The sequence below is a fragment of the Alligator sinensis genome, unplaced genomic scaffold (genome assembly GCF_000455745.1).
Source record: "Alligator sinensis unplaced genomic scaffold, ASM45574v1 scaffold15_1, whole genome shotgun sequence".
Classification (NCBI taxonomy): Eukaryota; Metazoa; Chordata; order Crocodylia; family Alligatoridae; genus Alligator; species Alligator sinensis.
In genome coordinates this window covers 947825-975634 of record NW_005842307.1, presented here as the reverse complement: position 1 = coordinate 975634, position 27810 = coordinate 947825, and the positions used below count along the sequence as shown (strand labels likewise).

Sequence of the window (27810 nt, the reverse complement as noted above, 5' to 3'; positions counted from 1 at the left end):
AGAATAGTCCTGTTTTTCACATCTCTTTCACTATTTCTTATAAGCTGGGCATTTCTTATTCTCTCTCTAGTGTGGTAAGCAGTACTTGAATGATACCTGCATTTTTGGACACTTTAGAAGAGGGCACTTTTACACATCCTCTGATGCATTCTGATTAGAATGAATCAGAACGGACTCCATTAATAGAGGCATAGATGAATGCATGGGGAAATATAACTAAGTGGGACATAAACTAGGATCAGAGTATGGCACAACCACAACTCACAGATGTACAATACTCCAATAGCACCATAAAAGGTGGTGCAACTGGAAAAAGGTATCACTTCATGCATGTAAGGGTTGTTGGAGTCTGCTGGAGTGTTCTAATTAGAACACTCCAGTGCGCTGCAACATCTTGTGTATTCGGCATCTCTGCATTAAACTCGCTGTCTATCATTAAATTGCTGCTGTAAAGCCACCCGACTTGCGCCTGTGGACCTTGGAGCCACCAGGGTTCTACAGGGTCTTGGAGAACTTCTGGAACAAGGACAATTTATACCATGAGAACCCAGAAAACCTGAAAAACCACCATAAAATGCAGGAAGTGGCTAGGGCAAGGGACAGACTGTCATCTGTGGATGTGCTACCTGGTGACAGCTGCCAGACTAGGTGGGAATGTATTTTCCACAAGGACTTGCAGCAGGAACACAGGTACTTGGACTGACAGGTAACCCACCAGACATTCCCTGTGCAGGCACTGAAACAGAGGGGCAGAGATGCCTATCAAACTGCCCCAGGCAAATCTGCTGGTGGAAGGAAGAAACAATTGACCACTTCATCTGGAACTGCCCATATGCCAGAGAAGTGTGGAGGAGAGTAGTTGTACTCCTTATTATGTTGACAGGGGTCAAGGCCCTAACCAGAGAGGTGGTGCTGTTTGGACACCTGGCTAAGCAGCAAAGGGCTCTGACAACCAGCTTCAACCAGTTCTTGCTTCAGGAACACCCTGTGGAACACCAGGAACCTGTTCATGTACAGACACACAAACCTCCCAGTTGAGGACCGCATCAGAATGGAAGTGAGTGAGCTTCAGGTGTACTATAGAAAGATGGAAAATGATGTGGGAGGACACTTGGAAGAAAAGAGACTGGCATAGACTGTTCAGAAATAAGACCTCCAAAGAACACGGTGATGACTATGAGGAAAAGGACAATGATAGCAATGTAGAAGGGGTGAGTAACTAGGAGAATGACAGGGGAGGAGAAAAGGCTGACAAAGATGGTGTGGACTAGGGAGGGAAATGGAGGACTTGTGGAGATGGGGTAGGGAGGGAATGGAGGTGATTTTGGATGATTGTAACCATTCAAGGAGATGGCAATGGGAGCACAGGTGTACAGTGCAGTTATTGTAACGGGTATGATGATGGTGTAACTGTAAATGTGTGTTTTGGACTGTCAAGTGAATCATATTGGTAATGAGACGGGTCCATAGAGGTATGGGTGGGGAGGAGGGTGTTTATGAGTGTGCATGAGCATGAAAAAAATAGTTTGTACTCTATATAAGTAGATGCCAAAATGCTGCTTTAAAGTGTGCTTATGGAGTACCTGTGCTAAAACTTGCAGCAGTTTCAGAAAAGATAACATGCATTAATTCTAGATCAGCTAAATCTATGTGTACGGTATACAAATTACTACAGTTGTATGTAATTTCAAGGTCGTCAATCTTTACATTTTTTCCTCAAAGCAGAATCTGATGGTAAGGAGGGGGAGGGGAAGGGGCTATAGGAGGGAAAAAGTTAGCGGGAGGTAAAGAGCAAGGGGGCTACCTGAGTCAGATATTTTTTTTGTGGCGTAGCAGTGGGATGGGGTCAAATTCAAGGTAAACCTCCAATAACTAGATCTTATTTTTGGAATAGTATAACAGCTAATTATTGGGTGTTTCATCCTATAATCAGAGCCATCTTATACTTGAATAAAAATGGTAGTTATGGTGTGTGCAGAAGCAAAACTCTAGGGAATTTTACTGCTAAAAACTTCACATCTGAGGTCTTTCAGGGGCTAGGTGGGAATTCCAAGGTTCTTGATTACTGGTGAAATTTAGGCATCCAAATCTCTCCTGTCAACCTGGGCCAAAGTATCTGTTGGAGCAGGAAACTGGACAAGTCCTTGCTGTGACATGCATGAAAAACTAGTGATGAGAAGGTTCAGAAAGTCTATTTATTTAACATCAACATGCAAGGAGCTCTGTAGAGTTTCACAGAGTGCAGGTAACTTACTATAGTTTTAAAATGACTCTTGGATGCCATGGTACAATAGAATCAGTCTTTGCATTAGTTTTACTCTTTTGCATGCATCTTAAAAAAAGGAGGGGGTGGGGAGAAAATCTTTCTTAGTGTGTAGATAGTTGAACAATATTTTGGAGGATGTTCATTCATGTGGCATTTTGGAAGTTGGGGTTACTCAGCTAAGGTGAACCCAGGAATAAGGATCTCTGGAACTTCCCTTCCTGGCACCTGGGTAAAGCAGGGAAGCCTGGTCAGGGCTGGAGAGTTCTCATGTGCTCCTGCAGGAATGGCAGCAGTAGCTAAGTGATGGAGGAAGTGAGAGCTCTGTTTTGTGAGTTCCTGCTTGTTCCGCACTGGAGGATGCCTGAGGGTGGGCAGTTTAAATGGATGTGACAGGCTAGCTGGTGGTGATTTGGCCCAGGGATTTGACCTTTTCAAAAGATGATTGGAGAGCTTGGGATTCCCTTTCCTCAGTGATCAGGCCCCAGAGACTCACCCCCCGTATCCCCTGATTGGCCCCTTGGGTCACCTTGAGGGGGATAAAAGGGGCAGTGCAGCTGACTCAGAGAAGACCAGTGAGGGACCACAAGGAAGGAGTTTCAAAGAGCTGGCAAGAGCTGGGCCAGCGGGACAGGAGCAGTTGCCCCAGAAGAGCCTGAAGAAGTGAGACCTGCAGGCAGCAGTTGGACCCTCAGCAGTGTGGCATGCGGCCAGCAGGAGAGGCTCCCTGCTGGGCTCCAGGATTCTTTATGAGAGGCTGCAGCCAGCAGGAGAGTCTCCCCAGCTCCAGCAAGAATCTGGGCAGTGACCCGAGAGGTTACCAGCTCTGCTTCCAGCTCCTCCAATAGGAGGTCAGGAAGCTCAATGTGAAGCCGGGGCTCCTGGAAGGTCAAGATCCCTAGCAGCATAGAGCATCAATAGCTCTGATGGCTGCATGGTAGAGTTTCTGCCTACTATGTAGGAGATCTAAGTTCAAGTCTCAGGTGGGGTGATTTGAGGTGAGTGAAGTGACAGGGAAAAATCCTTGTTGCAATGGAAAGGGGTCATTGTGTTTTCCCTCTTTCCCCCACTCCAGGTACCTAGGCCCTATATTCCTTGTTAGTTGGCATTTTGTATTTTGTGCCTTTTATATTTCGCCAAACAGTATTGTTTGTTCTGCTGTTTGTTTTATATTTTGTTAACCCTGTCTTTTTGTCAACTGGATGAATATGTCTGTGATTCAACCTTTGTTGAATCCTGCCCCCTTGGAGTTGTAGTGTCCCCTATACCCCCTGGTTTATACTGGTTAAGTTCCCACTACTGTTCACTCATTAAAAAGTATATGCTTAAGTCCCCATTAGTGATCTGACTCTGCTCTATAGGAGGAGGAGGAGGGTCCCTACACCTCCCACAGTGCTTTTGCATCTGCTCTGATCCCTTCAATTGGAGAGGGGGTACCTCTTGGAGTACCGCCCAGGTTACATGGACATCTGGCAAGGGTGGAAGGTGGAGAGGGAGTGGCATAGAGGCATTTTGTGGAACTGCGCCACAGAGAGCAAGTTGGGTGCTGATGAGGTTGTGGAGGGGAGAACCTCCTTAGTTCACGTGTTTGGAGGAACACCCGGCACAAAATACCCAGACCCCAGGAGAGATGGCAGGGAGAGGACATCCTGGGACCCTCTCACTGAGTTGGGTGTGGAGAGGGAGGATTTAGTGTTTTGATTGGGATCTGACCAAACCAGTGAACGGCGATGGCCCCAGAGCGTACCTAACACCGAAGAGAATTAGGTGTGTTTGACTAGCCGATGCAAATAAATCAATTCATTCAATTAATTTAAATGAAATGGACCTTTTTTGAGTTTCCCTATTTACTAGTTGTTTGAGTCACCAAACAGGTGGGGACTCGGGTAGATTGGGCCTGGATCCAAGTTGACATAACTTTTCCAAGACTTACATTGATAGCATTCAGCAAGCCAGCCTCGTGGGCACACTACACTGTGAAAAAAAGACCGAACACTAGCATACGTTTCATAGCCGTTAGGGCTGGAAGGGACCTGATAAGATCATTGAGTCCAGCTCCCTGCCAGGGGCAGGAAAGTCAGCTGGGGTCAGATGACCCCAGCAAGGGGTGCATCCAGGAGTTTCTTGAAAGTATCCATAGTAGGTGCTTGCACAACTTTTGGGGGGAGTCTATTCCAGACTCTGGAGACTCAGATGGTAAAGAAGTTTTTCCTTATGTCCTGTCTAAAACAGTCTTCCAGCAGTTTGTGACCCTTAGACCTAGTCTTCCCTTGGGGTGCCCTGGTGAACATACATTCTCCCAGTTCCTGATGCACACCCCTTATATACTTATAGGCTGCCACCAAGTCCCCCCGAGCCTTCTCTTCTCCAGGCTGAAGAGTCTCATGCCTCTCCTCATAAGGCCTGCTCTCTTGACCTCTAATCCTGTGCATGGCTCTCTTCTGGACTCTCTCCAGCTTCTCCATGTCCTTTCTAAAGTGTGGAGCCCAGAACTGGATGCAGTAGTCCACCTGCAGCCTCACCAAGACTGAGTAAAGCAGGAGGATGACTTCCTGGGTCTTGCTTGAGATGCATCAGTAGATGCAAGCCAGAGTTTTGTTTGCTTTGCCGGCTGTGGCATCGCATTGGTGGCTCATGTTCAGCTTGTGATCAGTCATGACCCCTGAGTCTCTTTGGTCATGGTGCTAGTGAGTGTAGCACTGCTGAGTTCATAAGTATCATATGGGTTCTTTCTCCTGAGGTGGTGCACTTTGACATTCAACACAGAGAAATGCATCAGGTTTTGATCCGCCCACCTTGGGAGCCTGTCTAGGTCTGCCTGAATCCCCAGCTTATCCTCTAGCGTGATTGCGCTTCCCTATAATTTGGTGTCATCTGCAAACTTAGCCAGTCCACTTCTGATACCCAAATCCAGATAATTTATGAATATATTAAAAAGTACTGGTCCAAGTACTGAACTGTGGGGGATGCCACTTGCTACCATGCACCATGTTGACTCAGTACCATCAACTATTAAACTCTGGGTCCGACTACTGAGCCAGTTCCCTAGCTATTGGACCAAAAGGTTGTCAAGACTGCAGTTCCCCAATTTTACCATGAAGACATCATGGGAGATCAAGTCAAAGGCTTTTTTGAAATCCAAGTATATGGCATCAATCTCTTCTCCCTTGTCCAGGTGATGCATTGCCTGACCAAACCTCATTTCCTTCTATGACCAGGTAAGATCTACCTGCATTGAAGCCATGGTGGCTCTCTCTCAGAATGTTGCCTTTCATTAGCCTGTTACTGATGGTACTTAATTTTTTTTCAAGAACTTTCCAGGGATTGAGGTCAAACTGATTGATCTGTAGTTCTCTGGATCTTTCTTCCTTCCTATCTTGAAGATAGGCACCACAATGGCCCTTTTCCAATCCTCTGGAACCTCTTGTGAACACTACGAGTTCTCAAATATCATCATCATTGGTTGTGCTATGATATCAGCCAACACTTTCAGCACTCTTGGGTGCGTTCCATCCAGGCCACCCTCTTTGGGTGCCAATCTCTGCTTGTAGGGAAGTGTATTGCTCCTTCACAGAGAGAGCTACACCCCTGCCCTTCTTCACAACATGATTTCTCCTGTAAAAGGTATAGCCATCTATACCTGTGGTCCAGTCATAGATGGAGTCCCACCAGGTCTCCATTATCCCTGGGAGATCATATTCATTTTTGCTTAGCAGAAAGGCCATTTCCTTCGTTTTATTCCTCATCCTTCTGGCATTTGGCTAAACCTGCCATCAGAAGCCCTGGGCTTCCCTGTGTGCTTATAGAGTCCTGTCTTTGGGCTGGGGTCATAGTAAGTTCCCTTGTGTTACCTGACCTCCTGATTGTGATTGTCACTTCCTGGACTTGCGCTGGTGATTTGTCCACCTGTCTCCCTGTGATTTTAGTTTAAAGCCCTGTCAAGCAGTTCAGCCATTGGCTGAGAAAAGCTTCTTTCCTATTGGAGTGAGGTGGAGGCCATCCCTTCCCAACAAACTGCTGCTTCTCTCTGAGGTACGGACTGTAATCGAAGAAGCTCAAGCCTTTGCAATGGCACCAAACTGCAGTCTCCTGTTCACTTCTCTCCCTCCTGTGCCTGTGACCCGTAACCAGGAGCATTGAGGAGAAAACTACCTGTGCCCCCAGTCCTCTGTACCTAGACCCCATAGCCCTGTAGACATTTATGACCTGACCAGGATTGCTCTGAGCCATGCCATTTGTGCCCACATAGATGAGGAGCATGGGGTAGTGGTCAGAGGGCCAGAAAGCTTAGGGATCCTTGTATCTACGATGTAGTTGAGGTAAGGTGCTGCTGGATCTGGTTCTGGCCAAAGGGGATGATCTAGCGAGTGACCTGAGGATTGAAGGGAAGCTAGGTGACAGTGATCATGAGTTGATCACTTTCTCTATCCATTGCAAAGCTGTCAAATCAGTCAGCATTTCAGAAATCCTCAACTTTAGGAAAGCTGACTTTCACAAGCTCAGGAGGTTGGTAGACAATGTCCTGAGAGACCATGATCTGAAAGGGAAGTGAGTCCATAATGAGTGGTCATTCCTTAAGGATATAATCCTAAAAGTGGACGCAATTCCTACAAGGGAGGTCAATTCTGGCCCATAGGAAAGGTGGCAAAAGGGCTGGGAGACTCCCTTGACTTAATAGGGAACTCACGGACCTCCTGAATCTGAAAAGAGAAGCTCACAAGGGATGGAAATTGGGAAATACCTCTAAGGAGTATTATGGAGCACTGGCCCAAACCTGTAGGGAGTGGACCAGAAAAGCCAAGGCTGAAACAGAACACAAACTGGCTACAGGGATTAAAGACAACAAAAAGTTCTTCAGATACATGGAAAGTTAGAACCCCCCCCCCCCCCCCCAGGGTAGTATTGGACCCCTGTTGAACCAAATGGGGCAGCTGACAACCAACACCCAGGAAAAAGTGAATCTCCTCAATGTTTCCTTTTGTGTCGGTTTTCCACCAGCCCAAGCAGATCACCCTGCCGGACAGGATGCGGGATTATCAGGGTAAGGGAGTTCATACACATATAATTGGAGAAGATCTTGTGAGGAAACCCCTTGAGAGGCTGGACATCCACAAGTTAGCTTAGTTGGCATGTGGAAGCAGTGTGAAGGGAGGCAGAGCCCCCTATATTATCCTCATGTGTGATCAGCGCAAACTATAATTAATGACCAGGAACCCTCTCAACAGTATTCAAGTTCAAGGCATGGCAGATGACACGAGGGTCAGTCTTCATGAGTGGGGACATGCTGAGAGTCAAGCTGTCCAGTCCAAAAGGCACCCCGGGGGTTGGAGTTCCTGTACACTGGCACAGGTCATACTGGCAGCACCACTCACAGGTATGTAATTGAATAATACACTGACTGCAAAGGGATAAAAATTCATTTTTTCGAATGCTGATTCCTAGGAATTTCCCTACTTTAGAAAAAGCACTTTGTGAGGGGGGAAAACATATTAATAAGTGTTAAAAATGAATTATACTGTCTCATTGCCTTTTGGTTGCAGTAGTTTACCAATTTAGAGGTTGGTAGATTAAGGAAGTCTGTATGTATATATTTGGCTAGGGACAGAAGTTACACACAAACTGCTTTAAATAGTAAGAAACTGGTTTAAACTTGTAACTGAACAGAATCTCAGTGCACATAAACTAGTTTTAAAATGGCTGAAACTGGTTTAAGATGCACCTCTTTGAATGTAGTATCAGACTTAATTCATTTAGATCAAACCAGTTTATGAAACTTATGTCCCAGACCTCTTCCTGGTTCAAGTTAAATCAGAGTCCCCCAGCACCCCAGTCTGTTTGTTAACTTCCTCTTCCTGCTGCCCCCAAGGTCTCTGGGATTTGCAGTCCAGACACACAGCAGCAGGACTCTGTAGGGTGCTCATCATTTCCTCTTCCTGCTTCCAGGTGCCTCTGGGATTTTTAGTCCATGATCACAGCCAGCAGGACTCCACAGGGTTGTTCCCTTCTGTTCAATATATGCTTGCTTCAGCGAGAGGACTATTTTTGTTCAGTTTTTTATGAATTCAATGCCACTATCTTTTTCCCCACCTATCACCCCCTCCTCAGCCCTGCAGGCACTGCTCTCCTCCCAGGCAGACCTTTCAGCTAGCTCTGGGCTGGGGCTTGGCCCCCTCTGCTTGAGCAGGGACAAGCCTTGGAGCTGGCAGGCTAGGAGATGTGCTGTAGCACCCCCCCCAACTTTTGGCTTGAGCCACTAAGGGCATGTGCCTGCATTTCCTGAATCAAAAGTGAATGTCTCTTTGCTTGCTTGTTGGTTCAATCTCTGCAGCTTAGACTAACCTGCAAAGACTGAACTGATTCAACCTCAAGCTTTCTTATTTTTTGTATTTAGTCTTTAAGGTTTTAGTGACTGAATCTGTTGTCATTAAGTAACTGGAATCAATTAATCTTGCTAGTTACCTACCATTTTCTTACCAACCTTGAAAGCATCTATGATAACCATCAATTCTGTGTCTGTATTCTTGCCACACAGTAGTTTCAAGCTATATGTCTTGGGTTGCAGTGCAATGCCCAATTCAAAGCATGTGCTCAAAATGCTTTGTATAATGCAACAGAGAGCTATAGTGCTAGAGGGGGTGGGGAAAAGCCTCAAAGGTGGGTTTTTTTCACCCTATGCAGAATGAGGTAATAACCGACGTCATTATTTATTTGATGAAATAGTGAGGAAAATTCATGTGATTCACTAGAGAACAACATGATTGCAGATAAAAATGTTTCTACTTCTTGGTTTTTGTTTTGGATCATAACTTGTCAACTTGTCAGACGTTAATTCATTAGAAATTACTTCAGGGAGTTTGAAGGCTGTTACATTGAGCAAGGCTGTAACCTTTGTTGATCATCATGGACTCATTTTAAATCTAGATGGTAGAAAAAGCTACTTAGATTGTCCCATTTGAGAAAGTATTGAAATATTTTCTTCCCAGGAAATATCCTTGCTTGTTTGCAGTGGTTTTAAAAATAGTATTTTACTGATGTATCAAAGCTTGTGTTCCTCTGCCCCTTTACCCCCAAATTGTGTTACTTCGCTGTAATGTAGACAAGGTTAGCTTATCTAGCAACAGAACTGAGCATTTTTGCTCCACAGAGCTCTGCTCTTCCTGAGTGGTAACAACAGCTCCCTCTTTCTAAAAACTTTAACACATGATTTGTTTATTTTTTCTCTTTTTGTTGGGGGATGAAAGTTGTTTTCTATAAGTGCATTATAGGGGATCAAGATGATGGACTGATAACACTAAAGGGTCTCTTGTATTTGTATCAAAGGAAGACAAGTCAAGCAAGTCTCACTTCTAGGCCACAAGGCTGTAATACGTGTGTAACTTGGAAAGGAGGTATGCTTGGAAACTATCACTGCTTGAATGATCCTTTTTCTTCTCCCATCCCCAAAAACACCTTTTAAAGGATTTTTTAAAATCCTTATCCAAAACATCTTATACAAATCCATTGTCTAACTTATTAGTAAAACTACAGTCAACCCTAATGCAACAATAAGGTATAACACCCTAACTTGCCACAGGTATAGCAGGGGGACAACAGCGACCAATATCCTGCTGCTATGAGGGTTGATTTAAAATATGCTCAAGAAATCCAAGGAAGGCCATACCCTGCACTACAGAAAAAGGCAAAACCCACCCCCATACCTGTACCAGTCTGACCACAGGGTAAAATTCCTTCCTTACCCCAATGGAAGGGCAAGACCCTCTAGGCAACCCCCAATGCTTGTGCGGAAAGCCAACTCCCAACCCCAACACGTGTAGCAACAGGAGGTGGGGTGGAGGTGGGTGAGAAGAGAGAGTTGCTTTCCAGCCCCATATGGCAACTGGCAAAACCAAGAATTATGAGGGGAACAAACAATAGTAGGACGTAGGCATAGCTATTCCTACGCCATCCCTGATCAATGTTCTCCAACGTAATCTTGAACGCAGTACTACAGATGAGGCCTAACCAGTGCTGAGTACAGAGGCACTATCACCTCCCATGTCTTTCATGTAATGCTTCTATTGATGCAGCCCAAAACTATCTTCACTTTTTATGTGGCTATCGCACAGCACATTCACTGAGTCTGATGCACCAAGACTCGCAGATCCTTCTCCATAGTGCTGCCATCCAGCCAGTTATCACCCATTTTGTATTTGTGTCCTTGATAATTCTTCCTGAGGTGCAGTACCTTGCATTTGTCAGCACTGAACTTCATCCTGTTAGCTCCACCCCAGCTTTTAGAGCCTGTCATGATCTGTCTGAATTATACTCCTGTCCTTCAACACATTCTCAGTCCTTTGCAGTTCTGTTTCGCCTGCAATTTTCATCAAGAAAGTTCTCAATTCCAGCATCCAAATTATTCATAAACATGCTAAACATCACAGGGTCCAGACGAGACCACTGTGAGACTCTATTTGAAACCTCCTGCCATTTGCATGTAGATCCTTTTATAATTACCCTTTATAAAGGGTATGGAGTATCCTGGGATGAAGTTTGTTTGGTCTTGCTGACTTAACTGCATTAAGACTTATCATAAGCTCTCTGATTTTTCTTTTGCCATCTCATTCCTCAGCTCATCTCCCTCCTTATCCAAACAGTCTTTATTAGGTGTCTGGTGGCAGCTTTAATTTTTTTTGTGGAGACTGGCAAAGTAGCTGTTGAATAGCTCTACCTTCATTGCATCTTCTGTTAACAGTTTTCCCTGCTATTAAACAGTGGATGCACAGCTTCCTTGGTCTCTCTGTTCTGGCCACCATACTTACAGAACCTCTTCTTATTGTCCTTAACCTCTCTTGCCAGGTGTACCTCTCTTTAACCTTTGCCTTCCTGATTTTTGTCCTTGCAGGTTCTTGCTATTTCCTGGTAAGCTTCTTTGGTGACCTGACTATCTATTCATTGCTTGTACGATTTCCTTTTGCATTTGAGGCAATCTGGAAGTTCCTTGTGCAGCCACATTGGTCTCTTCCCATTCTTCTTGTGCTTCTCCTGTGTCTGAACAGTTTCTTGTTTGGGCTTGCAATACTGTGCCCTTTAGAAGCTTTTAGCCCTTCTGGGCACCTGTATCCTTCAGTCCGTCTTCCCATGGCACTATGCCTATTAACTCCTTGAATCAGTTTAAATCTTCCTTTTTGAAATCTAGCATCTTAGTTCTCATGCTTTCCCTGTCTTAGGACCTTGAATGCTATCCTATAATAATCGCTTCCTCTTAAGTTTCCCCATCATCTTCACAGGACAAGACCCAAGATGGATGATCCCCTATTTGTATTCTTAATGTCCAGGAACAGAAAGTTGTGCTCTACCCAAGTTAGGAACTGGCTGGACATCTTACAGTTTAGCTGTACTGGCCTTCTAGCAGATGTCTAGAAAACTGAAGTCTTCCATCAGTACCATCTCAACTTTTAGATAATTTTGTCACCTTGAAGAGTGCTTCATCTACTTTTTCTTCGTGACTTCCCACCATTTTATCGGTACTGTATTTTTCACCTTTTATTTTCACCCAAGCACATTCTGAACTATCTTCTTTCTCCCTGATGCAGGGAACAAGTGTAATGTGTTTTTGACATAAGGAAGCACTGCCACCTCTTCTCCCAACCTGGTCCTTCTGAAATAGTGTGGCCTTCTGCTGTTGACATTCCAGCCATAAAAGCTGTGCCACCAGGTCTGTGCAATACCGATCAGATTACAGTTCTTTTCACAAGCTGTGATTACCAGTTCATATTTGTTTCCTAAACTTCTAACACTTGTATACATATGCTGGCCATATTTTGTGTTCTGACCTACTTGTTTCTGTTTTGCACCACTTGTTACTGTCCTTTGGGCCTTTCCAGAGATGAGCTTTTTCTAGGCCTTTCCCCTCTGGATTATGCGCTCGGTTGCTGGAGGGTTTTATTCACCATTGCCCATAGAATCTAGTTTAAAGCTTTCCTAGTAGGCTGGCCAGATGCCACCCAAAGATATTATTAACCTGTAGCTAGAAGCAACTAAACCAGTGGTGCTCAATGTATAATATATTTTTTCCCTTTGGCGGGCCAGATGGACAGTGCCCAGTCTGTCCATGGGCTGGATGTGGCCAGTGGCTCTGATTCACTGCCTGGGGTGGGTGTGGCTGGATGGGGCCTTGCTGCATGAAGGAGGCTGTGGATGGGGGGGCGGGGCGGGGCAGTCCGGCTCTGATGCAGCCCTGCAGAGGGGAAGAGGGTGTGGCCCAGCCCTCATTCAGCCCTGTGGGGAGAAGGGGGCCTGGCTTGGCCTAGATCTAGCTGTGCTGGCAAAGAGGATGTGGGAATTTGGCATTGGGGGAGGGTGGCCACAGCTCCCCTGCCCCCAACTCCTCTGGCCTAATGTAGTGGCTCCATGAGCTGGAGGTTGAGCACCCCTGAGCTAAACAATGTGAGGTCCGAAAACATCTCATTTCCATTAGTGTGCTTCTCACTTCTAGACTGGGAGCTCAATATTTCATGTATCATCTGTAAGTTAGGAAATGAATAAACTTGAAGGTTCATGTACTTCAGTTGCTATAAGGAAGTGTAACTTCTCTTCCTTTCCTACCTTTGAACTAGAGCTAGGTGAATAATGGATATTTTAGTTTAGTTTTGTGGCAAGTAAAAAAAAAAAAAAAAAAAAAGGGTAGGGGAAAGGATTCTTTTGTGGATGAACTGAAAGAAGTAATTTAGGCTTCCCATGAAATAAAAAATCCAGTTCCATTTTTATGTCAACTCAAATTTCATTTTATTTTACATGTTTTCTTTTATTTAGCTCTTGGGTCATTTCACTTAAAAAAATTTTTTTTTCATATAACTTGTTAAAAGAAACTTCACACTTATAAAGGTCAATTTCATTGTTAAAAATGCCTCTGAAACATTTCACCATTTTTAAAACAAGAACATTTATTTAGAATGTTTTAAAGGTTTCTACAGTTTCAAAGTTCCCCCCACACCCACCGCCTTTGCTTTTTGCTTAGAATGTTTGCTAAAATTGTGCAGATTGGAAAATAGTTTCAGCCCCCTTCTCCTAAACATTTTGGTGGTAAATTTACTATTTATTTTTAAAGTAGAAATAGGGGCTTGCTTAAAAAAATATTTACACTTCTGCTACTTTTTCCTGCTATAAGAGCTTTCTGACTATTGCAAGCAATGTGTAACAGTGGTGTAGGGTCTCTACTCATCTTTCAGCATGCATATATATATATATATATATACATTTAAAAAACATTTTTTTGAAGCTATGATGAAACTCTTGTTTCTGACCCTGCTGCTGTTTGTAACCTTTCCTAACAACAGCGAAGTGACATGACCATGGCTGTGTTGCTACTAAGCTGGACCTATTTAGCACTGCAGTTGATGAATAACAGCTGTAACTTTGCACCGATGACTTTAATTATAAAGTAATTTGAACATAGGTTCTCCACATCTGAGAATCCTTGAGTTATTAGGGGCCATAAGTGTTTGCCTTTATGTTAAAACTGCAAAATCTTCTGGTGTCATCCTGATGTAGAATGAGGAAAAATTTCAACTGGATACAAGTATTATGTGGTATACTTTTGCCCAAACCTTAGGTTATTTAAGATTATAATTACCCACAAACCTGGCTTTATAATTCAAAGGGTTCCAACACTTACCCTAAGCTGTGCTAACTGTGCTGCTTTATAATATTAAAGAGCCAACATATAACTTGATTAGGTTCCCATCTTTTGCAAATAGTGGATGGCCAATATATGCTGTTCACTATATATTTTACCAAAGCAATTTGTATTCTGAATTTGTGCTACAATGCAAGGTCATGAAACAACTAAGCAATCTAGATTTCCTAATGGTTATCTTTTTTAGTATTTTTTTTAAAAGCTAGCTGTTAGACTGTAGAGTAAGGCCACTCTTTCTGCAGGTGTAGAGTTATTGATGATCAATGAAACTGGGCTGATATATGCTAACTAAAGATATGGCCTATTATCTTTCATACCCTGTGTACTAAGCATATTTGTCCCCTTGATGTAAGATACCAAATGCCACCTTGGATTAATTTTCTAGCACCTGCATCATGCCGTACTATTTCTATGGTCTTCCTAACAAGGTCTACCAGGAACTTAAAACAGGTGGTAGGTTCCAAACTCAATGTTGCCAAGTTTTTATATCGGCACAGGCTTCTGTGGTATTTTCAAATATTTCATTATGCAGCTAGTTCGACATCAAAGAGAGGATATAGGAAAAGAAGGGGTGAAGGGAAGGTAAAATATCTTAAGTGTAGAAATGAAACAATTACTTTTTGCCAACACACTTTTATAATATTATTCCAACCTTGTACTGTAATTTTATGATTAGAAATCAGATAATCTAATTTTAAGATAAGATTACAGTTAATTGTCTCTAGCTGTACACCCATAAGGAGCATGACTTTACTGCACTTGCATTCTACTTTATTCTTCATTCATCTTACAGATTTCTATTGTGATCTGATAAACCTGATATACAACCTGGGAAAATCCCCCGAAATAGATGCATGAAACACCATTTTTTTCCCAACAACATGTCTGGTACTTACTTGTTTCCCTTGAATTCTTCCTTTTTAAGTGAGAGCATGCATAGCACCATATGCTATGTAGAGCTGCTATATAACCACTTGCTTGATATGTTTCCCCTGACTCCAGTTCAAAAGGGAATAGAAACATTTCACTGGGCTATTGCTGGCTAGTCTTCAGGAACTCCTAGAAGAGATGTTAAAGGAAAAGTTCAGTTGGTTGATCTTGATATCTTGGCCAGTATGAATAATCATAGAGAAGTAGGGCTGGAAGGGACCTCTGTAGGTCATCTAGTCCAACCCCCTGCCTGAGATAGGATCATCCTTATACAAACCCATTGTCTAACCTCTTAGTAAAACTGCACAGTCAACCCTGATACAACACAAGACATAACACCTAAACCTGTGGTGGCTAATATCCTGCTGTTGTGAAGGTTCTTAAAAATACACTTGAGATCCCAGGAAGAGGACTGCATCCCTTAGAAATCATAGAAAATTAGGGTTGAAAGAGACCTTAGGAGGTCATCTAATCAACCCCCTGCTCAAAGCAGGACCATCCCCAACCAGATCATCCCACCCAAAGCTCTCCACAACCTCTCTGGGTAACCTGTTCCAGTGTTTTACTACTCCTAGCGAGAAAATTCTTCCTAATATCTAACCTAAACTTCCTTGCTGCAACTTGAGATGGTCATTCCTTCTTCTGTCATCTGCCACCGCTAAGAACAGTCTAGCTCCATCCTCTTTCGAACCCACCTTCAGGTAGTTGAAGGCTGCTATTAAGTCCCCTCTTCTCTAGACTAAATGAGCCCAGTTCCCTCAGTCTTTCTTCATAAGTCTTGTCCCCCAGCTACTTCACCATTTTTGTCACCCTCCACTGAATTCTCTCCAATTTCTCCACATCTTTTCTGTAGTGGGGGCACCAAAACTGAACACAGTAATCCAGATGTGACTTCACCAGTGCTGAATAAAGGAGAATAATCACTTCCCTTGACCTACTGGCAACACACCTACCAATGCAGTCCAGTATGCTGTTAGCCTTCTTGGCAACAAGGGCACACTGCTGGCTCATTCAGCTTACTGTCCACTGTAATCCCCAAGCCCTTTTCTGCAGAGCTGCTGCCAGTCAGCCCCCAGCCTGTAATGGTGCATGGAATTATTTCATCCTAAATGCAGGACTTTGCACTTGTCCTTGTTGAACCTTATGAGATTCCTTTTGGCCCAATCCTCCAGTTTGTCTAGGTCACTCTGAATCCTAGCCCTACCCTGCAGTGTATCTACTACTCCCCCCAGCTTGGTGTCATCAAGCCATTGATGAAGGCATTGAAGAAAACCAACCCCTGGGGCACTCCACTTGATACTAGCTGCCATCTAGACATCAAGCCATTGATCACTACCCTCTGAGCTTGATGCTTCAGCCAGTTTTCTATCCACCTTACAATCCATTCACCTAGCCCATACTTCCTTAGCTTGCCTGTGAGACTGTTGTGTGAGACTACAAAAGCCTTACTAAAATCAAGGTACATGACATTCACTGGTCTCCCTGCACCCACAGAGCCAGTCACCTAGTCATAGAAAGCAATCAGGTTAGTCAGGCATGACTTGCCCCTGGTGAATCCATACTTACTATTCCTAATTGCCTTTTTCTTCTCCAAGTGCTTAGAAATAGATTCCTTGAGGATCTGCTCTATGATTTTTCCAGGGACTGAGGTGAGGCTGACTGGTCTGTAGTTCCCTGGATCCTGCTTTTCCCTTTCCTAAATATGGGTACTATTTTTGCCCTTTTCCAATCATCTGGAACCTCTCCTGATCGCCATGAGTTTTCAAAGATGATAGTCAGTGGTCCTGCAATCACATCAGCCAGCTCCCTCGACACCCTCGGTGCATCCCATCCTGCCCTATGGTCTTGTACAGATCCAGCTTTTCTAAATAGCCCCTAACTTGTTCTTTCACCACTGTTGGCTGCTCACCTCCTCTCCAAACTGTGCTGCCTGGTGCAGTAGTTTGGGAGCTGACTTTGCCTGTGAAGACTGAGGCAAAAAAGGCATTGAGCACTTCAGCTTTTTCTGCATCCTGTCATAAGCTTGCCTCCCCCATTTAGTCAGGGACCCACACTTTCCACGATCCTCCTCCTCTTGCTACCGACATACTTGTAGAAACCCTTCTTGTTACCCTTCACATCTCTTGCTAGCTGCAACTCCAGTTGTGCTTTGGCCTTCCTGACTTCATCCCTGCAATGCTCTTACATTCTTCCCTTGCTACAGAGAGTGGCAAAAACTGCCACAGTCAATCCCAGTCTGATCCATGGGGTAAAATTCTTTCCAGACCCCAAGTATGGCAAATGGTTGGAACCTGAGCAGAGGGAAGAACCTTTAGCCAGAAACCTCCAGCATTGGCATGCTCCAGTCAAAATCCCCAGCCTTGGCTGAAGCCAATACCCAGTGCTTCTGAGGAAAGCTTAAAAAAACCCAACACATAGGAGCAAAATATGTGGGAGGGGGATGGGGGGGAAAGTAGAATTCCCTCTCAGTCCCATGAAGCAACCAGCAGAGTCCAGAAGCATGGGAAATATCTACAGTAGAACATAGGCAGATATCCCTAGATCACCCCTGACCAGTGGCCATCCAGCCTCTTCCTGAACACCTCCAGTGATGGAGAGTCTACAGCTTCCTAGGCAGCCTATTCCACTGCCTCACTGTTCTAAAAGGGAAGACGCTTTTCCTGATATCCAATATAAACCTAGTTTGCTCCAACTTCAAGCCATTAGTCCATGTCCTACTCTCTGCAGCAAGACAGAAAAGGTGTTTTCCCCCTCTCTCTCTCTCTCTTTTTTTTTTTTTTTTTTTTTTAATGGCAGCCCTTTCAGTATTTGAAGACTGCTATCATGTCCCTTTTTAAACACCTTTTCTGCAAGCTGATCATGTTTAGCACCTTCAGCCTTTCCTTGTATGACTTGCTTTCCCAGCCCTTGACCGTATTTAATGCCCACCTCTGGACCCTGTCTAAGTTCTCCACATCCTTTTTGAAATGTGGAGCCCAAAACTGCATTAAATACTCCAGATGAGGCCTAACCATTGCTGAGTAGAGAGGCGCAGTCGACTCCTGTTTCTTGCACCTAACATTTCTTATTACTGCATCTGCCTTCAGTGCAGCTGTATCACACTGCAGACTTGTACTGAGTCTGCAGTCTACCAAAACTTGCAGATCTTCATAGTGCTGCCATCTAGCCAGGTGTCACATATTGATTTGTCTTCCTGAGGTGTAGCACCCACAAAATGGTTTCATGTATAGTTAAGATTGAATTTTACAAATAAAATAACTGATACTGCTGTCATTCTTCGAGCCAGGATTATTACAATGCACACATAGAGATGTACCAAAACATTTCTCAGGGCTTGGGAGTACCATGCTCCATTCTGGTCTAAACAAGAAGAGATATAAAAGAAAGATGGGAAGGGTCCAAGTTTGCATGAACCCTCTTTTTCTGATCACATGAAGTTGGATCTGGAGAACAACTGTACAGTATATGCCTGTTTTTAGTTGTTTTGGGGGGAGGGGGCAAGTTCTTTAAAACATTGACTGTTATGCTAAGCAACTTTTTAACAGATAAGTTCATGGAAGTATAGATATGTAAAGCTGGAAGAGACCTCCAAAGGTCATCTAGTCCTATTTCCTGCCTGAGACAGGATCATTCCTATCCAAACCTATGCCTCACTACCTTTTTAAAGTTTGTTTATAAGTGACTCTTAGTTATTGTCCCTGGAGCATTCAGATCTTTGAAAGTATGTGAAAGTGTCATTGCATGGAACTTTAAAATATCAAATTTCAGAGTTTGTGAAGATGAGAGAGTGGAGCCAATTCATTTGCTGATCTAAATAAAATATTCTCCTCTGTTAACAGATTCTTGAGAAATGACTTGTGTACTAATTAACAAAGAGCCGGATTTTATTTTTATTTTTGCCAGAATGGTTTTCCACTCAGAAAATGTAGTTGAATTCAAATATTTGTTTCTAATGACTCTGCCTTGAAGAACCATGGGTGTGTGATGTGTGGGCAAAATATATGCATCTTACTTTATTTGTAGCAATTGAAAAACATAATTGCATAACTGCTCAAGGGCTTCTACTAGATATTAGCATTCTGTAAATTGTACTAGCTCATTCTTATGTCAACCCTCAATTGGTATAGAAAGCATTAATATAGGGTTCAGTCCAGTCTGAATCTGAGACACATGGTACTGGGTTGTGTGCATTCTGGTTCTGTCAGCATGTGCCTTTGTAAATCATTAAATTAGTGCCAGCTTTAAATTATGATGTAGAGGAGTTTTGCATGTTACATTGGCTAATTTCACCTGGACTAGATCCTCTGCTAGGCAGTTATCTGGTGACAAAGGACATAGGATGAAAACAGTGCCAGCAGAAGCCTGAATAGGATGACCCAACATAAATGTTAACTAATTTGGGGGACTCTTACACTGTTTGGAATCCTTTACCCATGATTGTCATGAGCCCCATTGGCCACCTCCTATTTTTCAGGAAAAATAGCTATTCAGCTATTTTTGGGCTAGCTGTTCAGCACTGGTGAGGCTACATCTGGACCACTGTGTCCAATTTTGGGCCCCCCATTACAGAAAGGACATGGACAAATTGGAGAGCCCAGTAAAGGGCAACAAAAATGGTTAGAGGGCTGGGGAGCATGACTGGGAAGATGCTGAAGGAACTGAGCTTATTTAGTCTGGAGAAGAGAAGATGGGAGGGAGGTTTAATTACAGCCTTCAACTACCTAGACTGTTCTCAATGGTGTCAGATGGCAGAACAAGAAGCAATGGTTTCAAGTTGCAGTAAGGGAAGGTAAAATTAGATATTAGGAAAAACTTTCTGACTAGGAGGCTAGTAAAACACTGGAACAGGCTATCCATAGAGGTTGTGGAGTCTCCATTCTTAGAAGTTTTAAAGGCCCGGGCAGACAAAGCCTTGGCTGGTATGATACTGTATAGATTGTTGGGGATGGTCCTGCTTTGATCAGGGAGCTGGACATGAAGTCCCTTTTAACCCTAATTTGCTATGATTGTAAGCTTTCATCTCTAGTAGTAGGTGTGAAATTATAAATTGATAAAAGCCAGTTCTCACAAAAGAAAGCTCACAGTTGTAGGCTGTGGTTGTCTTTTTTTTTTCTTTTCTTTTATATGATCAGTCTTCAAATGTGAGCCCCTTTAGCCATGGCCCAAAGGGCCCAAGATCAGATGGCATTAGAAATTCTTTCTGTGTCCACAGAGAATCATTTTGTGTGTGTTGTCCTAATACTTCGTGAACTTGGAGTAGATAAAGACATTGCCTTTCATTGCCTTTGTGTTGTCACAAAATATTTCATGGTGAGACGAAGTGACAGTGAATAGATGTCAGTATCTTTTGTTACACCACAATGTGGCTATGACAAAAGGTAGTAATTAATTGAGCTGCTTTACAGTAATAAGATAAAGGCAGCCCAGAGCTGCCCTCATTCTCTTGCAGCCCTGGGTAAGTGCTCCCTGGGCTTGAGAGGCTTAGTCCTGCACACCACAGAAATTCCTACACAGGATCAGGCCCTTCAAGCCCAGGGAGCACCTGCCCAGCTTTCCCTGCTTGTGATACATGTCCACTGACTGATCGGTGGCTCCAGGTCACCAAGTGGCCTCCAGCTGAAGTGTCCCATCTTTCCCTGCTTCTAGAAAGAAGTTCACGTGCTTTGCAGGAACTTTGGGGATTGTTGGGGGCACATCTCTGCAAGCAGGAATCATGTTGTCCATTGTCCTGCCAGATCAATGGGTGGGGATAACGGGCAATATGTGTTCTCCCTGATGAAGCAGATCAACCATGCCAGGATGTATCAAGGATACATCCTAGCATGACTGTTCTGCTTTATTGGGCGATATCTATTTCTAGCCCCACTGAGAGAAGAGCTGAGAGACTGTAGCTGAATTTTCTTAGCAAGGTATTGGTGACAGAAATATTTATGAAGTTTAAAGCTTTTAAAGAACTTTGCAGAACAAAATGTCTTTGTCTCCCCTCCTTCTTCTGTGTGGCAAATTATTTCAACAAAAATTGCATGAGGCCTTGATTTTTGTCAGCAATTGAACTAAAATGCTATCTATGGCTGAGAGAATTGAATATGCTAGCGTGTGCTTCTGTTCTGCTGAAACACAAATCACAGTTGTGTTCCCTTCCCTTTTTAATATTCTAAATCTAGTTGGAGACCAGGCAATCCTAAATTCTTTCCCCATTTTGTTTTTAACAAGAAGCCTTGCAATGTTGTTAAGAAGGACATTTGTAACATGTTTGAACAGTCAATGTAGCATATGATCATGGGATAATATGATTCATGTATGTATGCTAGTAATTAGACCATGCAAGAAGCTGGGATTTGAGGTGGCTGAGGGATTTGTATTTTATTTTTTTTTAAAGATGTAAGGTCTTTCAATTTCAGTTGAATTATAATTTTTAGTGTCCAGCTTCTGGTTAACATTGCATTCTTCCTGTAATTCTCCCAAAATACAACATGCTTTGCATAACTGTTAGCAGTACCACCTGCTGAGTAGAGCGAACCAGAAAATGACCTTGGCAGTAATACAGAAAAGACAAATTGGCAGAGAATGTTTTGGGGACTGAGAAACCTTCTGGGGCATGGCAAAGGTCAGGAGAGCATATTGTTCTCTTCACATAAGGCAAAAGAGGTTTAATTTATTGTTGTGCTGAAAAAATGATGCTGTTGTCAAGATTAAACTTGTTAACACTGTAGGTGTTTTTGATCTTATCCAAAGCCCAATTTCTTCTTGTATTAAGACATTCTTACATTGTTTTCTAAACTAATAGTAATTCAGGTATTTGTAGTTCTTATGTACTTTGTTACCGCTTGTGTCTTTAAAGGCATAACAAATTAAGGTACCCATTTGAGAAGAAATGAAGAATGAAATGTATATATGTGATACAGCTAAGAGCTGTTAATGCCATTGGAATGCTTCATTTGTATATTTCCTGATTTTTTTTTCCTGACTTTTTAAGTAATGCTGCCAGCTGAACTCTCACTTCCTCTCTCCCTAGAGATAGGTTAGTTCTACCTAAGAGTACTGGCTAACTCAAAGTGAAGCTTCAAAGCATGTAATTGATTTGTTCTGTAATACACAGAGGATGGGAAAGGAGGAAGAGCTTGACAGATGATTATATGCAGGGCTGTCTCCTTTTTGTGAATGGCTTTGGCACCTTGTTGGGAGTTTAGACAGGATTCTTGATGTGAAATGAGAGGAACAGAACAAGAAGGAATTGGGAGTCATGGGACATGTTTCTGGGGTACTTAACTGTAAGGAACTTGCATTCTCTGAAATATGTAGAACCATCTGTATAATTCCTCCCTGTGTTTCTTGGGGGTCATAGAGAGATGTTTATAAACCGTTATGAGAACGTGCCCCATGAGCACTTTGGCTAAGGCCTAAGGGTTCTTATGCAAACTGCTGTTCCTGTTTGTGCCACTGCTAGCTGACAAGGCTTTGTATTCACTGAAGCCCTTTTTTGGCTGACTCACAAACATTTAATCACAAAATATTCTCTTCTAATCTCTCTCCCACTTTAAAATGTTGGTTCTCTAAACATTTTTGGTAGATGTCTTGTTGGGTGACCTTTTGCTTTTCCTGCTTGACAGTTATAGAAACAGTTATCTGTACTGTTCTAATATCAATATATTTGGCCACAAACAACTTCCATTGCTTTAAAGGGTTGTTTTCCATGTAAATAATTACTGAAGATGCCTCCAATGGAATATTTTATCCCAGTAGAATGAATAAGCTAATCTTTTAAAGTTTCCCATTGCTGTTAAAATAATAGGAAACTGTATATAAAACTATGGAAATTGTTTGGATGAAATAGTTACTCATGTGAATTTTAATGAATGATTTAACTGTACCCAGTATTTCTCTATTTTATTTTTTGAATTAAAAAGCTGATCTTTCATTGCTTACATGTTGTCTTAACGACCTTTTTGATCTCAATGAGAATTTCAGATGTCGAAAGAAAAATGAATTCACTTAAGTGGAAAAATGGTCTGAAGTTGTATGATAGAAAAGCATTTTTGATCAGTATAAAGGTGTGGAGGGGGGGGAAGAGGAGCATAGTACAGGACTGGAATTAGATCAACTCTATAGCATTAACTTGGCACATTGTTAAGCATTTTGTTTCTTGTTACAGATTTCTACTGGTGCTGATTTGTTTGATTTTTAGTGTGCTGTCTACTATAGAACATTATTCAGAATTTGCCACTGGGACCCTTTTCTGGATGGTAAGTGAACTATTTTATTTTATTTTAAAAATGTATTGATAACATCATTGAGGTTGAACACACCAGTTCATTTCATTTGTGGAAAACTAATAGAATGTACAAGCTTACTTTGCTTTTCAGTGAATCTACTCAAAATCTCCTAGGTCAGAGGTTCTCAAACTGTGGTCTGCGGACCACCACTGGTCCATGAGCTCCATTCAGGTGGTCCGCAGAAAGGTTGTGGAACAATTGAGAATATCTATACTTGTAAGGTAAGACAACTGATGTTAAAATATGAGTTGCGTGCTTTCATTTGTAGAACAAAAAAAGTTTATTAAGTGGTCAGCTGAGACCCTCAGCAATTTTCAAGTGGTCTGCAAAAAAAAGTTTGAGAACCACTGTCCTACATTTATAAAGGAGTGTATTTATTTATTTACTTTTCCTCCTGAAGGTCAGGAGGAGCTGTGACGATCCTCTCTTGACTTGCTTGATATAAGATGCAAAGTCTCACTGAATAATTCCTACAATGAACTCTTAATGTTTGCCTGAGCTAAAGCATATCAGTGAATGCAATACTGAATGGAGAAGCAGGGCTTTTTTGGTGATATCTTTTATTAGATCCACTGTATAGTTGGAAAACATGTAAAATGAACTTTCAAGCAGAAAGTGCCCTTCTTTAGGTTCTTTTGGTAGAATGGAGTATCCTAACTCCAGAAAAACAGTTCATGTGTGTGTGTTGTTAAACCTGAGTGCAAATTGGCAGTGGATTACTTTATCTTATTTTAAGGACATGTTTGCTTGCATCTTGGGCTTTTCTTAAGAAGCATTTTTTTTTCTTTTTGTAATAAATAAATAAATAAAGTCATACTCACTTCTTATCAGCCAAGTCCTTGCTTTCACTTTTGAGATTGCTACTGGGTGATTGGATGACTAGTGCTTGCTATGAGGGCAATATTTGTCTACTTGGAATTGAACTGAAGTTGCTAACTCCTCTCACAGTGTCCATTTAACAACCATCATCAGATGGTAACAAAGTTCATTTACTATTAGGGTGACCATAATTCCTAGATTAGCTGGGACAGTCCTGGATTTTGGAGACTGGTCCTGGCTGGCCAGTGAAAATTAAAATGTGTCCCAGGCATAGGCCATGGGGCAGGGAAGTGGAGTGGCAGGAACTGTGAAATAGGAAGACCTATCAGACAGCAGAATTGCCCTAATAGGTTAACTTGGTTGGTGGAATGACCATAAAAAAGAGGATTGTTAACACATTTGAAGAAAACAATGGGTCATTAACGGGCCATTGACTCCTTAGCTGCCTGAATACCAGTAGTGCCCCACCTCTGCCTCTGCCTGCAGAATCAGGGTAGGGGAGAGGCAGTGTCCCAGATTTCACATTGTCCTATATGGTCACCCTATTTATTACCAGCATTGGTCTAGATTTTAATGGCCAAGAGTTTCTGTAGCCTGTTACCAGTTCATATGGCATGCGATCTACTTTAGGGCTCTAAAATCAAAGGTGACTAGCATGCACACAATTGCCCACCCAAACCAATTTGCAAGGTTTTTTTTTTTAAATAGTTTTATTTTGAAGCGGTGGGAAATATCGTGGCTAAAAGTGGGTGTAAGGATTCAAGAAAAGGTCCTTTTTCACATGCCCTAAATAAAAGTAACAATAAAAACGGAGTGGGACTATTACTGAAAAAGTTTTTACTCCATTAGTGTGCACTGCACTACAATAGGCCCGTGCGAGTAGGCACCTATTCGATCTGGCTTTGGATCTGGCTGCTTTGGATGCCAGGGATCCGATCTGGAGCTCTGGCTTGGGTTCCCGCTTTGATCTGGCCGAAGCAGCTCCCAAGATCTGGCCATAGGGTATAATGGGGAATCAATGAAATATCTATAACTTTGTTGTCTTTTGTCTTGTTTGGATGAAACTTGCAGGGGTGGTAGCCTCTGCTGAGAGCCTGAAGCCTGCCAAGCTTCAAGAAGATGGGTGTAGGAGTTCAGGGGGAACTGCAACCCAAATTCTTGAAAGCAAAACTCATGTCATGTGTATGTGTTAAGCCACAGTTGGGTGAAAACTGCAGGGGTGGTAGCACCTGGTGAGGCCCCAAAGCTTGCCAAGTTTCAAGAAGATAGGTGCAGGGGCTTGGGGGGAACTGCACCTCAAGCTACTGACAGGCTAAACTTGTGGCATAGATGACCCTGTGTGTGTGTTAAGGTGCAGCGGACTGAAAACGGCAGGGGTGGTGGCTCCTGCTCAGGCCACAAAGCCTGCCAAGTTTCAAGGAGATAAGTGCAGGGGTTTGGGGGGAACTGCACCTCAAGCTGCAGACAAGCAAAACTTGTGACATGGGTGCTTGTGCAACTGACTGTCTCTGTCTTGGGGCAGTTGTTTGTCTGCATTGATTATTTCCTCTCCTTAGTCTGTGGTTTTGTAAGTGTTGCTTGTTAACTCATTAACACCTAGCAGCTAGGGGTGCAGGGTCCCAGAACCCAGAAGCCCTGCACCTACCTCCTTGACAGCTGGCAGGCATCATGGCCGCAGCAGGGGCTAGCAGGCCTGCAGCTTTCACCCTGATGCCCCCAGTCTCACCCATGTCACAAGTTTTGCTTGTCTGCAGCTTGAGGTGCAGTTCCCCCCAAACCCCTGCACTTATCTCCTTGAAACTTGGCAGATTTTGTAGCCTCACCAGGTGCTACCACCCCTTCAGTTTTCACCCCACTGTGGTGTAACACATACATGTGACATGCATTTTGCTTTCAACAATTTGGGGTGCAGTTCCCCCCAAGCCCCTGCACCGACCTTCTTGAAACTTGTCAAGCTTCATGCTCACAGCAGAGGCTACCACCTCTGCATGTTTCATCCAAATCAGACAAAAAACAACCAAGCTATAGATATTTCATTGATTCCCCATTGTACCCTATGGCCGGATCTCCAAGGTGGCTCTGAAGCTTTTCTGAAGCGGTTTGGAAGCTCTTAACTGCTTCGGAAAGCCTAATGAAGCCAGCGCTTTGATCTGGACATGCTGCTTTGGATGCCAAAGCATCCGACGCTTCTCCAGGTCCGAAGCCTTGCACAGCGCTACACTACAATAATACCTAGCTCAAAACATACAGAATGTAGCAACTCTGATCTTTTGAGGAAAATTGTATTGCATATCACAACAGTTGAATTTTGATTTAAATTTGTTTCAATGGCTGTTTCCCAATGTGTATTTTTGGGATAAAAGCTTAGGTACTCATTTAATTCATGGTAGCCTAAATTGCATTAGTATATGTAGCCTCTGCATGTGATAGACTAAAACCATCATTAGGATCCCTGGGTTATTTTTAAGCATGTGACTAATCATATTTTAAGCATTTCACTAATCATCTAGTGAATATTGCTTGGTCTTGCTCAGTGTCAAATAAAAAGCATTTTCTATCAGTCCAGTGCAAACCTCTTATCCTCCTATAATAGTAAGCTATGGTGAGTCGAATCTTAAAGCAGTGATACAGAAAGGGTTCAAAATTAGTTTTTGTTCTCATGCTGTGTATTGGCTATCTTCTGAAGACTAGTGCTTATGGAATTTGGCATGATTTAAAGTCCTATATTTGTCAATGGACATGGGTATTGCATCAGTAGTGACAGTACTGGAACATGCTCTGCCATTACAACAGTGTTAGAATCATAGGTAGGTTAGAAGAGACATCAGGAGAACATCTAGTCTAGGCCCCTGGTCATGGCAGGATCATCTCTGACTATCCCAGTTATTTATCTGTCTAGCTTGCTCTTTAAAGGCATCCAAGAATGGATATTCCACCATCCTACTAGGCAACTTCATCTAATGCTTAACCACCCTCATAGTGAGAGAGTTTTTCCTAATATCCAACCTAAACTCCTAATATCCTTCAAGGAGGAATATTCTGCACTGGTCCAGTCCTGCAGGGAGCAAACCAGGAAAGCCAAGGCTGCAACTGAACTCCAGCTAGCTTCAAGTATCAAGGACAATAAAAAGTCTTTTTTCAGATATGTGGGGAGCCAGAGGAAAAGCAAGGGCAACATTGGACCCCTGCTAAACCAGATGGGACAACTGACAACCGATGCCAAGGGAAAAAGCAATCTATTAAATGGGTACTTTGCATTGGACTTTCATCAGTCCCATGGGACGCCCGTGCTCACTATGGGACAGGGAGGTCTGGGTGAGGGAGATCCCTGGCCCTCCATCAATGCTGACCTTGTGAAGGAACACCTTGAGAGGCTGGATACCTTCAAGTCAGCTGGTCCTGACAATCTACACTCGAGGGTACTCAAGGAGCTGGCATCATAGCTCAGCCCCTGGCATGGATCTTTGAGAATTCCTGGTGCTCTGGTGTAGTGCCTGAAGACTAGAAGAAGGCCAATGTGGTGCCTATCTTTAAGAAAGGGAGGAAAGTGGATCCAGAAAGTGGATCCAGCAAACTACAGGCCCATCAGCCTGACCTCTATCCCTGGGAAGGTCTTAGAAAAGTTTATTAAAAAGGCCATCCTTAATGGACTGGCCAACGCCAGCATCCTGAGGGATAGCGAGCATGGGTTTGTTGCAGGTAGGTTGTGCTTGACCAATCTCATTTCCTTTTACGACCAGGTGACCTATCACCTGGACAAGGGAGAAGAGATTGATGTCATATATCTTGACTTCAAAAAAAGCCTTCGATCTGGTATCCCATGATCACCTCTTGGCAAAACTGGCCAACTG

General features: G+C 43.1%; 1 protein-coding gene across 7 annotated transcripts in view; it reads left to right on the top strand.

Moving 5' to 3' along the window:
• LOC102384210 (potassium voltage-gated channel subfamily KQT member 1-like) overlaps positions 1-27810 on the top strand; it is an 856087-nt gene that overhangs the window by 50721 nt on the left and 777556 nt on the right. For all 7 annotated transcript variants that reach the window (XR_003095170.1, XM_025209778.1, XM_025209777.1 and 4 more), the window contains exon 3: positions 23020-23110. Coding sequence is in view for 6 of the 7 variants with exons in the window: in XM_025209778.1 (XP_025065563.1) it covers positions 23020-23110 (91 nt within the window). In the remaining variant the exon portion in view is untranslated. The remainder of the gene's footprint in view (positions 1-23019; positions 23111-27810) is intronic.